This window comes from Dipodomys ordii, unplaced genomic scaffold (genome assembly GCF_000151885.1).
Source record: "Dipodomys ordii isolate 6190 unplaced genomic scaffold, Dord_2.0 Scaffold103, whole genome shotgun sequence".
Classification (NCBI taxonomy): Eukaryota; Metazoa; Chordata; class Mammalia; order Rodentia; family Heteromyidae; genus Dipodomys; species Dipodomys ordii.
Genome location: NW_012267319.1, coordinates 1,790,622 through 1,804,097, shown reverse-complemented (window position 1 = coordinate 1,804,097; position 13,476 = coordinate 1,790,622). Strand labels below are relative to the sequence as shown.

General features: G+C 52.0%; 1 protein-coding gene across 1 annotated transcript in view; it reads left to right on the top strand.

The window, feature by feature from the left end:
• The first annotated feature begins 7,811 nt into the window (after window positions 1-7,811).
• Window positions 7,812-13,476, top strand: part of C2cd2 (C2 calcium-dependent domain containing 2) — a 45,590-nt gene continuing 39,925 nt past the window's right edge. Inside the window, exons 1-2 of the mRNA XM_013027344.1 lie at window positions 7,812-7,892; window positions 9,254-9,352. Coding sequence (XP_012882798.1) covers window positions 7,812-7,892; window positions 9,254-9,352 — 180 coding nt within the window. The remainder of the gene's footprint in view (window positions 7,893-9,253; window positions 9,353-13,476) is intronic.

The following is a 13,476-nucleotide window of genomic DNA, read 5'->3' as shown; positions in this document are numbered from 1 at the left end:
CGGGCGCTGGGTGGGGGGCGGCCGGGGCGGGCGTGGGGCGGAGCTGCGGACCGCAGCGCCTGGGAAAGCGGAGGAACCTGGTGGGGTTCCCGGACCAAGTGTCTGCCCCCCTCCCCCGAACACCGGCAGCTGCAACTGGGCTCCCCAGAACAGAGTGGCTGTTGGGGGGATGCTCGGAGAGCCCCCTCCCCACGCCCTGCCCGCTGACCTTCCCTTCCTGGCCATGCCCCGTGCGTGGGGCATTACTGATCTCGCGCCTGGTAAAGGAGTACTTGTGACCCAAATATGCTTCCATCTCTAATCCAGCCCAACTCGGCCAGGCATTTATTTCTAAAAAGACTTGCATTTCTGGGCATGTAAAAATAGTACCCATTTGCTTGAGGTCCGGCCACTTGGCCAGCCATTTTGATGAGGGTTTTAGCTTTGTATGCCATCTCTGAGTCAGCACAAGTCCCAGCAGAGATGTCCTCACCGTTGTGCAGGTGGGGAGACTGAGGCCGGGAGGAGTTAGGGCCCCCACAGCCTGCGGGGCAGAGCCTGGGTGTGAACTCAGCTGCTTTGACCTGAAACCCTGGGGCTTGTTGCTGACTCTTGTGCCTCACGCGCCTTGCTTCTTTCATTGTTTATTGCTGGTGACTTATTTTTACTTTTATGACATTTTAGTTTAGTGGCGAGCTCTTGGCGTCTGCTATTTGGAGGCATTCCACGGGAAAAGTGGGAAGCTGGTGGGTTTACGGCAGCACCTTCTAGCACCGCAGCTGCCCTTTGCCTTCAGGTGTCTACCTCCTTCCTGCACCTGCTGGGAGACCCTGTGGAGAAGCCTGGGGCCACTGGCCTTGGAAACAGCCAATGCCCCAAGGCTGGACCATCAACCTTCAAAATATTCCACAGCAGGCTTCCAGCCTTGGCCTTGGCACATGTGACCGTGGAGTTATAAAAAACAGGCTTGGAGTGTAAGTCCACATGAATCTAACAATCCGAGAGACTTTGTTCTGAGCCTTTGGAAATAATAATTGTACCTTTTGGATGGAAGCTTCGGGGTCATCTAGCTGACATCCATCGTGGTGCCTAGAATTCAGGTCCAGCAACCAAGAGCTGGACACCAACCAGGGTCAGCAAACACAGCAGCACAAACATGGTTTTGCCCCCTGTGAAGCTGCCGTTCCTGACCCTGATTGACTTGGTGTGTCACAGGCCTTGCTTGTGTGCTGAGCCGACTGGGGCCTGGTAGCCTGAGCGGATGCTAGTCTCGTCCACATTCCCTGCAGAATGCCAGTAAAGTCCTGAGCAAAAATTTCCCGATGGAGTCTGAGGCTCAAGGGCAGTGGCCATCCTTTCTAGAAATTGAGGGGTGGTTGGCTTCATGTCCTGTCACTTCTTGGCTTCCAAAAAGCTGGCCACCTTAGACAAAATATTGCTGGCTTCACTGAACCTGAAGTGTTTGTAGAGAGAGAGGGGGACGTCTCTCGTCCTGGCACGGGTCTTGATTGAGGGTTTGGGATGAAAACTTGTCACCCAAATCACCAGAGTCTTTGTAACTATGGGCTGGGGGAAAGTACTCAGGCCAAGGAAGGAGATTTGGCTTGTTTGTGTTTCTCTGTCCTCTTTTCTGCTCCTGGCCAGGAGCGGTAGTGGTAGATGTCACGCAGTAAGGTCCTGGGATCAGGTTCAGAGCAGCCTGGCATCTCAGAACGGCTGTCACATGCATGGACATACATGGGCATTGTGTACCTCATCTGGACATCAGGTCACCCTCAGTGAGGTGGTGTTGTCCTGTTTTCCTGGCAGAGAACTGCATTAACTGGGATGGGTGCTTGATTTGAATTGAAATGCATGGTTTTGCAGGTAGATAGCATCTCCATAAGTCACCTCCCTGCTGTTGACTTGTCGTTTCTTAGTGTCCTGGGCTGTCTAGCTGTGAGAGTAATGATGGTGTGGGCGAGTGGGTGCTGGTTTTTGTGCTACTGGAGCTCAGGCCACGCCTGCCGACAGGAGTTTCTCTGTGCACCCCCACCCCCCACCTTAATTCCCACTAATCTGAGATTAAGGCTGACACTCCCAGCCCGTGCTCTGCACAGAGAGAGCCACAGCTTAGTGGTCCCCCTGCCCCCCACTGTCCCATCTCTGTTCATCCAGGGAGGAGGGGACCTTGAGGCCGGTCACCAGTGGACAGAGAGGCACGCAAAGCTCCGTCGTAGAGAATCAGCCATGGGAGGTGGGGGTTTTCTATCCACCGGAGATAGTAGCCCCAGCCATTCTAAGTTTTACTGCAGTTCTGTGTTTTAAGATGCTTAGAAGCCCCAAACTTTTGACTGTGTATGCTGGTATCGGGGCTCGAACCCTGGGCCTGGTGGCGAGTTGGAGATAGGAGTCTCACAGACTTCTCTGTCCAGGCTGGCTCTAGACTTTGATTCTCAGATCTTAGCTACCTGAATAGTTAGGGTTATAAATGTGAGCCACTGGTTTAGGGTTGAAACCCTAAACTTTCCTGCTAGAACCTCTTCCTGCTGCAGAAGCGGGGGCTGAGGCCTGTGAGCTGGGAGAATGTGCTGCGGTTGGCTTAGAACCTGGGCTGGCTTCCTGATGACCCATTCCCTCCTGGCTGCGGCTGCACTGTCTCCTGTGGGAACCATGTGCAGCTCCAAGCCTGAGTGTGTCTTTTGAGTGATTTTTTCCCCCACCAGTCCTGGGGCTTGAACGCAGGGCCTGGGCACTGTCCCTGAACTTTTTCTGCTTAAGGGTAGCACTCTACCCCTTGAGCCACAGTACTACTTCCAGCTTTTTCTGTGCTGAGGAATCAAACCCAGGGCTTCATGCATGCTATACCTCTATACCACATGCACTATACAACTAAGCCACTCCCAGCCCCAAGTGTGTCTTTTGAGGGAAGTCCATCAAGAAGGGCCCAAAGGGTGTGGTTGTCTATAGTCATCTTAAGCAAGGAGACTCAGGTCTCCTGGGATCTGAGGACTGAGTCGCTGCTCTGTTATTGATCCCGGGTTCTTTTCTGTATTCCAGTAACCAGCGGTTGGAGCAGTGCAGGTTCGGGGTATCGGAGAGGACCCCGGAATCCCAGAAAGACAAATTTTGTGGGGTGGTGAGGTGCTCAGGTAGGAGAGGAGGCCGTGGCAGAGCTGCCAGCTGACTTAGTGACGTGTAGGTGTGCAAGGAGCCCAGAGAACCCCCACACCCGTCCCTCCCACCCAGCGCACACTTAGAAGCCCTGCTTGTGATTTTCACAAGTTCTTCAAGTGCCTTCCATGGGCTGGGTATAGCCCTGTCCCACACACTCAGAGATCCTGGTGGAGCACCAGCAGCACTGTCTCACATGGGTCACCACACAGTCAGGTGTGACAAGCACCCAGATTCTATCAATGGCCTCACCCTTGGCTCACCTAGAGTGGGAGGTCTCCGCAGGGCTCAGCTGCCCAGGCCGCCCGAGCTGAGCGCTCTCGTTATATCATCTGAAGGCAGCAGCTCCGGTTTCCCCTTCGGCCTGTGTTTACACGAACTGGAACAGGAGGGTGGTGATAATGATCGGTTTCACCAGTGATGGTCCACACCCGCCGCCCACCTAGGAGCCCTGCGATCGTTGCTTCCACTGTCTCTCTGGCTCTGGAGGCCGCTGTGCTGGCAGCAGTAGCACACGGGGCCCAGGGCTTCCTTTCCAAGCTGATGTTCCTGTGACAGCACTGGTTGCGGAGTAAAGGTGGAGTTTGATAACCAGGTGTGCCTGGTTACGCCCCTGAGTCACACCTAAGAGGGTCCCCAAAGCTGTTCATTTCTTTATAATATGTGTATGTATAAATGCCTATACATATAATTTTGTCAGTGTTGGGGCTTGAACTCAGGGCCTGGGCATCATCCTTTAGGTTTTTCACTCAAGACTTGGCCCTCTACCACTTGACCCACAGCTCCACTTCTGGCCTTTTTGGTGGCTTATTGGAGATTAGAGTCCCATGGACTTGCCTGCCTGGTCTGGCTTTGAACTGCAATCCTCAGATCTCAGCCTCCTGAGTAGGTAGGATGACAGATGGCAGCCACTGGCACCCAGCCAGCCTGGGATTTCTTCACAATGTTCTGATGCAAGTTGACCAAGACTCTGTGACAATATGCAGTCTTTGTGGGAACAGGATACTATGTAAACTTCTTAGCTCCGTATACAAATGGCTTTGACTTGTCATTTTCTACAAACTACATGTAAACAAAACTTGGAGTTTTCTCCTCACATAATGACCTTTGGGTTGCACTTATAAACCCCAATGACAGTGACTGAGGTACAGCAAATCCACTAGAGACATTGTGGCAGCCCTTCTTGGTAGGTCCATGAGTCTGCCTTCCTCAAAGAAGAAACCAAAGAGAAGCGAAGGGGCTTGTGGGAGCCATGAACTCTGCAACCTTCCCTCATCCCATCTCTCTCCTGCCGGGGCCTTCCACAGGTTGTTGTCTCTTGCCTGCCTTCTCCTTATTTAACTTCTCTAAATCTTTCAGATCTCAGCTCAAAGGCCCCTGTGGAGGTGCTGCACCAGGCTGACAGTGAGTGGCAGCCTGGGCTGGTCTCCCTGGCTGGCACCTGGTGGTTATTTGTGCTTTCTGCCTTGTGAGCCGGGGCAGGACACCATCCATCCAGGCAGCACTTGTCCCAGCCCCCGACTCAGAGCTGGCTTGGAGCAGGCCCTGGTCAACAGCAGGGTGAGAGAGCCCGGCCTGGCGGAGGGGCTGCACATATCACACTGCCTGGACACTAGCCCTCTGGCTTGGGAGTCGTCCAAGCCTGGGCAGAACACGCTGTTTAATGGGCTTTGTTTTGCACTTGTGAAGAGTCAACATTAAAGGAGCTGGCCTGTGACTTTGCAGATGTCCACGGAAAGCCCAGCAACAGTGCACTCAGCACTCAGCCCTGCTCCCAACAAGACAGGAATTCAGGAAAGAGTGGGTGTAGGGTCACTGCCAGCCAGAATTCAGCCAAAGCTCACTGTTTGTCCCGCCGGCCCACTGCAGGATGCTGAGGAGGAAAGGGACAGCTTTGGCTGCGGGAAGCAGTCCCGGAGGGGACTGCCCGGGTTTCAAACCCAGCACTCACCTGCTACACAAGCCCAACTCTGTGAAGCAGGGGACTTGGCTTCGATCTGAGAAGCAGAGTACCGTCCCAGAGAGATGAGATGAGCCTTGCGTGGGCCTCTAGCAGAACGTCTGGCCTGTAGTGAGTTCAAAAGATGGACTGCTCTTTCTCAGAAGTCTCCTTGTTAAACTCTGTGTTGCATTGCTTTCAGACTGGCAGAAAAGTTGAAAAATAATTCAAGGGTATCTATGCATGCCTCACCAACCTTCTATAATCACAACTCAGTGATTAGACCCAAGGATTAACCTTAGTCCCATGTTACTATAATTCATTTAGAGAAATCAACATGGTACAGTACGAGAAGGTAACTTTGGTACAGTGTTGCCATAATTCACGCCCCCATGAAATTAATAATAGATTAGTGCAAGGTAAGTTAGCATTGTTGGACACCTTTAATAATGGACTGGAATGGAAACCCTCAGGACTCCAGATACTTGGTAGCCCCGAAATCTGGGTTCCTCCTTCTTACCTTAAAGTTCATGACCTTGCTTGGGCTAGGCAGTGTTTGTGTATGTATGCCCTTCCTGGGGCTTGAATTCAGAACCTGGGCACTGTCCATTTGCCTTTTGACTCAAAGCTGGTACTCTAGCATTTGAGCCACATGTCCACTTTTGGCTTTTTGCTGGTTAACTTCGAGGTAAGAGTCTTACAGACTTTCCTGCCCAGACTGGCTTCAAACCATGATCCTCAGATTTCTGCCTCCTGACTAGCTAGGATTACAGGTGTGAGCTACCAGTGCCCAGCAGTGGATCATTATTTTGATGAATGCCTCTCATTTTGGATCAAGGCTACACAGCCACAGTAGTGGCGCCCCATAAATGCAGTGTTGGGGGAGCCGTGATGCTGTGGTGACTTGTGGCCAGGAAGTTTGGTCCTGGTCCCTTGGACAAAGTGGTGTCTGGCAGGTTTTTCCTCATACTTTGCCTGCTGTTTCTCCCCTGTACTTAATACCTGTGGTGAGGAGCTGCTTCGGGACTAGGATCCCTTTCACTCCTAGGTGAACTTAGGGTCATTGGTGTATCTCATCTGTAGTAGTGACTTCCTGGAGTGTATTTAGGGATGGGTTTTCCTTCTGCTCTCCTTCCACATTTTTCACTTGGGACTTCCCTTCAAGGAGGAACAGTTACTTCTGCACCGTGTATTGAGCCGGTTATTTACGTCAGTGTGGACCGGTGAATGATTGTTTTATTCTGTGGCTTGTAATCTAATCCCATCACGATTTATTGCTCCAGCCACTGCCTCCTTCTCTCAGATGCACGCTTTGCATTCCACTTCTTGCTTGATGGTTCCAGGAGACTTATTTTTTTAACGCTTGTCCTGTGTGTCCCCCCGTCCCGTTCCTCTGAGCAGCCTGGGCTGCAGTTTTTGGACTGGAGTCTGCGATCCAGGTGTGCTCATCTGCGTGGCTTTCATTCCTTCTAGATGCTTTCTGTGGACAGGGCACAGCTGTGTGTCCAACAAACTCATGTGCCCGTGTCTGTTTTCCTGTCTTTAGCTTCTGAGCCATGGAAGTAGATATTTTGCCTCCCAACTCAGCAGCAACGAGAACCTCTCAGCCTTCTCTTTTTCTCATTTTTAACGTTCTTCAGGAGAAGACGGGGGTATGGTACTGTTTTCATGCGTATGCAGATGGTTTCTGGATTGCGGAGCCACCCATAGCTTGTTGGCACCTCCTGCGCATTCACACTGTTGGCATATAGTCGGAAGTTTGTTTCCTGAAGCTTCCTAGGCCAGACTTGTCATCCCAAGTCCTTCAGGGAAGTTATTTTATTTGTAGTGTCAGGCTCATTTGTTAGTTTGTTTCTTTCTGGTGTTCTTCCATTTCCTATTTTTTTAATGCCTTTTTAAAAAAATACCAGTACTATAGCCTGAACTCAGGATCTGGGTACTGTCCCTTACTTTTTCACTCAAGGCTCACACTCTACCACTTGAGCCACAGCTCTACTTCTAGACTTTTGCTGGTTATTCAGAGAGAACAATCTCACAGACTTCCCTGCCTGGGATGGCTTTGAACTGTGATCCTTAGATCTCAGCCTCTTATGTATCTAGGATTATAGGCACAAGCCACCGGTGCCCAGCTTCTGTCTGTTCTTAAACATATTAATTTATTTCTTTTGTTAGACCATCCGTTCCTGCTAAATCGCCAGCATTGATGACTCACACTGTAATCCTGCGTTCTTGAGAGGCTGAGATTGGGAGGACTGCAGTCCTAAGCTTGTGGAGCAGTAAAGGTTTTGAGTCTCCTTTCCAACAGAGTTGGGTGTGGTGGCACATACCTGTGCCTGTCATCCTAGCTATAACTGGATGCCTAACAGACGTCACAACACACAGGGCTGGAGGCATGGCTCAGTGGTAGAATGTGTGCCTAGCAAGCATGAAGCCCTGCGTCCAAACCCCACTACTGCCCAAATGCTACTGCTATTACTACGAATACATTTCCAAGCAAACTCTTATGTGTTTGACGCGGAGGCCATCCAGGTGAGAAGGGACACCCACCCTGTCTGCAGGACCACATTTCCAGGTTGCTCAGAACGGGCACAGCACAGTTCGCTCTCCTTGGCAGCTGGTGCCTGCCTCTGGCTCTGTGCGAGGTGCTCTCCTCTGAGCCATGTGGTTGGTTCAAACACTTCTGTCAGCTCCCAGAGCCTCTGGCCTGCGGCCCCCACCATAACAAGCTCCAGCCAGGGCGATGTCACAAGAACAGCCAGAAACTGACTTCATCCTTCTTGATGCTCCATTTCATGCTTCCCTGGTGACGTTTGGGGGTGAGGTGGGTGTCGTGCGTTCAGGGTGAGGTTAGTAGCTTGTAAATCAAAGTGGTCCTTGCCTTGATGAACTGGGAACTCCTCAGATGCCGCTGGGCGGCCACTTCGTTGCTTGCTCTTTGCACCACCCTGGCCCCCACAGCTTTGGCACCATTTCTGTCCCCCACCCCGGGCCAAGTCCCATCGCTGGAACTAGCTCATCATCAGGAGTCTCTGGAGTGGAGCCCACACAGGCGAAGGGGCGGCCTGCATCCTCACCCATCCTCAGAACTTGTTGAGTGCTGATGTGCTTTCTGTAGCATGTCAGGACAGGAGTCTGAAGGAAGGAGCTATCTTATTGCTCCCATGTATGGTGAGCCTCTGTGGAAAGCTTGTTTTTAGGAGGACAAGACTTGGTTGGCTACTGCAGTCCGTGTTTGCTCTTTTATAAAGTGTTAGTCTTGGGGTCTGTGGTCATATTAATCTAACTGCCCGTCTCTCTTTTGGACAATTTTTTTATATGAGTGTGCTACAACTAGGACTTGAACTCAGGACCTTGCACTCTTTACCTGGCTTTCTTACACTCAAGGCTGGTACTTGAGTAACCACTTGAGCAACAACTCCACTTCCAACTTTTTGCGGGTCTACTGGAGATTAGAGTCTCTCAGACTTTCCTGCCTGGGCTGGCTTTGAACCATGATCCTCAGATCTCAACCTCTATGGTAGCTAGGATTACAGATGGGAGCCACCAGGGCCTGAAAGTCTTTTGGAGATTTTGTTAAATTCAAGAACCATAAGCTGATACAGCTATGGCAGCCTTTACAGAAGGAGCCGGTGTGTGAGCAGGGCTGATGGTGGTCTTGAATGATGAGGACAGACAGTAGAAGCCAGACAGCTCTGGAGGGCTGAGGACATCCTGTCTGTCTGCCCAGCTCTCCAGGAGAGGCAGGGCCTGGGGTTTCCTCCCACCCCTGCATTGTTTGGGCAGTGGGACTGTCACGGGGTTGGAGTCACAGTGGGCCTGTGCACCAGGTTGAGGTTGCTCCCGCCAACCAGAGAGGAGACTGCCACCAGAAAGCTAGGGCCGCTAGCTGCAGGCCAGCCACCTACGGGTCCCACAGAGGACCATGAAGAGCTGTCTTAGGATTTGACACACCCTCTTTGACGCATGCCTTCCCGCATGGTCTGGGGGTGTTGTTGATGATGGTCCTTTCCCATCCTTCCCCATCCCGGGCCCTGCCTGCCAAGGGCTGCTCCTCAGGATTATGAACCTGGTGATATTTAACCATGTGGTGAATTTGTGTTATGTGTCTTCAATGTCAAGCTTTTTATAGACAGTTTATAGTTTTGTTTTTTTTAAGCGTACTGCTTTTCTCTTCTCCTCCAGGGTCCGCTGCCCCTCTCCTTCCTGCAGGACCCGCAGCCACAGGCCCTGGAGCTGGCAGTGGGGGACGTCTCCAGCCTGGTGACGTCAGCCCAGGAGAAGGTGAGCTGTGTGGGAATAGCATTCAGCCTTTAAAAAGGGAAAGCAGCACTGATAGGCACCACCCCATAATAAACCTTGAAGACATGCCTCCGTGTATGATGCCAGGGTAGGAAACGGGAGAGCCACCAGCACCTGGATCTCTTTTTAACAGTTTTTTGTGGGTTTCATTGTGCTATTTTCACACGTATAGATAATAGACATTATAAAATTCACTCCTCCCCGAAGAATGTAATTTTTAATTTAATTTTTGTTTTTTGTCGGTTGTGGAGCTTTTGAACTCTGGGGCTGGGCGCTGTCCCTGAGCTCTTCAGCTCAAGGCAAGTGCTCTACCACTTGAGCCACAGAGCCCCTTCCAGTTTTCTGGTGGTTAATTGGAGATAAGAGTCTCATGGACTTTCCTGCTTGGGCTGACTTTGAACTGCCATCCTCAGAGCTCAGCCTCCTGAGTAGCTAGGTGAGCCAGTGGCGCCTGGCTAAGATGATAGATTTAAGCTACCATCTAGAGAGAAGCCCTGCCCTCTGACCTTCCCCTCCCCCCTGCAGTGGCTGTCGTTCTGAGATCCAGCTGCTCTCCTTCTCAGTTCTTTGTGTTTACACTTCCCCTGTGACTGCTTGGCAAGTGCTGTGCAGAGCTGGGGATATGACTCGGGTGGTAGAGTGCCTGCCTCTCAAACACAAAGCCATGAGTTCCAATCCTGTTACTGTCCAAAACAAAACCTGTGGGTCCCGAGGAGAGACTTAGCTGTATACTTAGAAACTGTTAAGATGCTACCTTCTATAGTATATAGAATTCATCATAAGAATAAAAAAAAAAAGTAGACATATGTAGCTTTTTCAAAGGTTTCTTTCACATGGTAAGAGTTGCTTACAACTTGGGCTGAGCTGTGGTTTACTGATCTTATCAAGTGCCCCCAAATTTATGACCATGGAGATCGCTTTCCCAGGTGAGGACAGGCTGCAGGCTGTGCCCTGTCTACTCTGTCTCATGCAAACCAGAAGAATCTACTACACTCATCTAATTGTCTCCTACATCGTGAACTGCTGGAGAGCCAGCCCTGCTCATGCTTTGGTGTGTATGTCTGACCTGTTTTCATTTATTTTCCCCACCATTTAGATTAGGAAGCACTTACTCTGCTTCCTCCCATGTTGATAAAATTCTTGGAAATCTTAGCCTGGGCCCAGTGGAACCCACTCCACTGAGCTGTGGCTGTTTTGAAAGGCCGAGCACCATGTTGGATTCTGGCCTTCTCTCCATGTGGCTTAGCTTTGAGTCTGTGTCAGTTGAGCTGGGCATGGGCTGGAATGAATTAATTTAGGGGGAGTGTTGGAGTGTTGTTGAGTTGTAGCTGTTCTCACTGCCCCTGGCATTGGTGTGTACGCGCGTGTTTATCCAGGTTTTTTTTTTGGGGGGGGGGTCCAGTGTGGGGCCTGACCTCTGGGCCTGGGCGCTGTCCCTCAGCTCTTCAGCTCAAGGCTAGTGCTCTACCACTTGAGCCACAGCACCACTTCTGGCTTTTTTTTTCTTTTTGCTCATGTGGTGCTGAGGAATCGAACCCAGGGCCTCAGGCTTGCAAGGCAAGCACTCTACCACTGAGCCACCTTCCTAGCCCTATCCAGGTTTCTATAAGCAGACGTACTTGGGGAAAAGTGGACATGTTTTTAAGGGTCTTGATGCATTGCCAGGAAGGGAGCCTTGGAGCATGTGTTTGTGATAACGCAGTTGCAGAAATCGGATGTGGAAGTGTACAAACCTGGATGGGGCTCTTAACCTCATTCTTGGCAACTTATTACCTGCTGGAGAGAAGTGGGAAGATGGGCATGGTCTTGTGTGCATTTACGGCAGTTTTCCCCATCATCCTTGACGTTTATGTTTTCTTGGCCCAGTGAGGAAAGAGCCCTTGTCTCTGCTTTCTCATGGACCTGGCTGGCGCTGTCCTCTGTGTTGTCATGGTCTGGTGGTCAGGTGGACCGACCCTCTGGCTCCCACCCCCAGAAGCCCCCTCATGGATATGCCCAAGCCTGCATCCTGAGCCTGTGCCCCTGCCCAGGCCTCTGGGCGCGTGGAGTGGGGGAGGGAAGTGATCGTGTTCATTCTCCTGTGGCCCCTTGGCTTTTCATTTCCTGGACTCGTGGCTTCATTTCCTTTAGGAGGGCATGGAACCAGCTCCATCCACACCTCTGTGGCACCGAGACATTGCCCAATATCCTCTTATCAACTGAAGAGAAGACATTGATGTCTCTTTTTAATTTCATTAGTGGCCAGGCTCAGCTGTGTAGAGCACGCATCTCTCGGTTGCTTCTACACTTCCACTGAAGTCCTGGCCAGCGCCCTCACACGGCCCCTACTCTGTAATTCCCGAGAAGAACTGCAAGCTAGGATGGGGATGCCCTCCCCCACCCTGATCTCCAGGGTTCTGTGACACAGTGATGAGCTAGGTTGGGGACACTCCCCCGCCAACCCATCTCCAGGGTACGTCCGAAAGTGATGGAAAGGTTGTGGCAGCCTGAGCTCTGTCCTCTGTGAGTTGGCCACAGCCCCCTTTGGACCCTCACAGATCAGAACCAGCCTGCCCTGGAGGGGGTGCCCTCAGCTTCAAAGTTTTTCCTGCCTGAGCCACAGGACTTGTCTTTGCAAATATCTGGTTCCCTGGCGGCCTCACCCCGTTGCCCACAGAGTGGGGTATCCCGCAGCCGGAGGTCAGGCTCAGGATGCACACCCTGCGGCCTCCAGCCGTCGGGAGCAGCTGGAACTGTGTCCGCTCAGAGCCATGCTTTCCACTGACGCCCAGTCCTCCGACTCTTTGGCATCAGCTGGCTGTCCTCAACTCAAGTCCCTCTGACCCTAGTCTCAGGCAGCTGTCACCACCATCTTAGTTCCAGGCCTGGTCTCTTCTGACTGTCTGGCACTGTCGGAGCATCAGTGCTATACCTTGTAGAGATGGCTCATGGAACTCTGTTTCCTTGCTGTATGTAGTTATGGTAGAGGGTCTGACTCGGGACCAGCCAAGTAGAAGAGAGGTGGGGGTGTGGGGAGGGTGGGGTGGGACCCTTCCCAGGGTGCCGTATGCACACCCACCACCTGGCCGGAGGCTTCATTGCTTTGACTTGACAGAGACTGCCCAGTGGGTCGTTGGATTGGATTCCAGGCCCCCTGAAGCTCTCTATCCCATCACTTGGGAGACTGAGGGTTTGGGGACCTGCGTGCCAGGAGCCAAGGACAAAGGTGGAATTTTGCTGCTTGCTGGAACTACCCCGCCAGGACGTGCCCTTTTCCAATCCAGGTCCTGAGCTTGCCCCCAGCCACCTTCTCAGGCTGGTCTCCTGTGTGTACGCCCAGCCGGGCTCAGCCGGGCTCAGTTCCAGTGGGCCTGCGTAGGAAAGCCTTCCTAGAGGCACCCTGCGCAGGAGCCTGGTCTGCAAGGCCCCGCGGCCACCTCTGCTAGTCTCAACAGGTACCGAGGGAAGGTGTTTCTTCCTGCCAGACTCCAATTACACTCATATGTTAGAACAGGCTCCTACCTATGTCTTCCTTCCTCACATCCTGGGAGAAGTCTCTTCTAGAATGTTCCATCAGAAGATGGCAGCCTCACTTTGCATATTATGAGTGGCACTGGAGCCAGCCGGTCCTCTGCAGGGCGCCTCCCGACCCTTACACAGCTTTGTGATTGGTTCTGTGTGTCTGACACACCCAGGCAGAATTCCACTGAGACAGCCTGACTGCCGAGAGAGGCTGTGTTTACTTAGCAAGTGTGCAGGTGTCTCTGAGCAAAAGGTGTGCTTGGAAAACTCCCCAGCCTAAGCAGGGTCACCGGCGGTGTCCTGGAGCATTGTGAATGATTCACCCTGAATCCAAGGGGCTTGGCGCCGCCAGAGGCTTTGATTGTCTCCATTTTTGGTGCCATTTCTGAATAAACCAAGGCTCCTGCCCACGTAAGGATCAAAGAAGAGTAGTTTGTTTTTGTTGCTGAACTCAGGGGGCTTGAACTCAGGTCCTGGACATTGTCCCAGAGCTTTTTTGCTCAAGGCTGGAGCTCTACCACTTGAGCCACAGCTCCACTTCCAGTTTTCTGGTGGTTCATTGGAGATAAGAGTCTCACAGACCTTCCTGCCCGGGTTGGCATTGA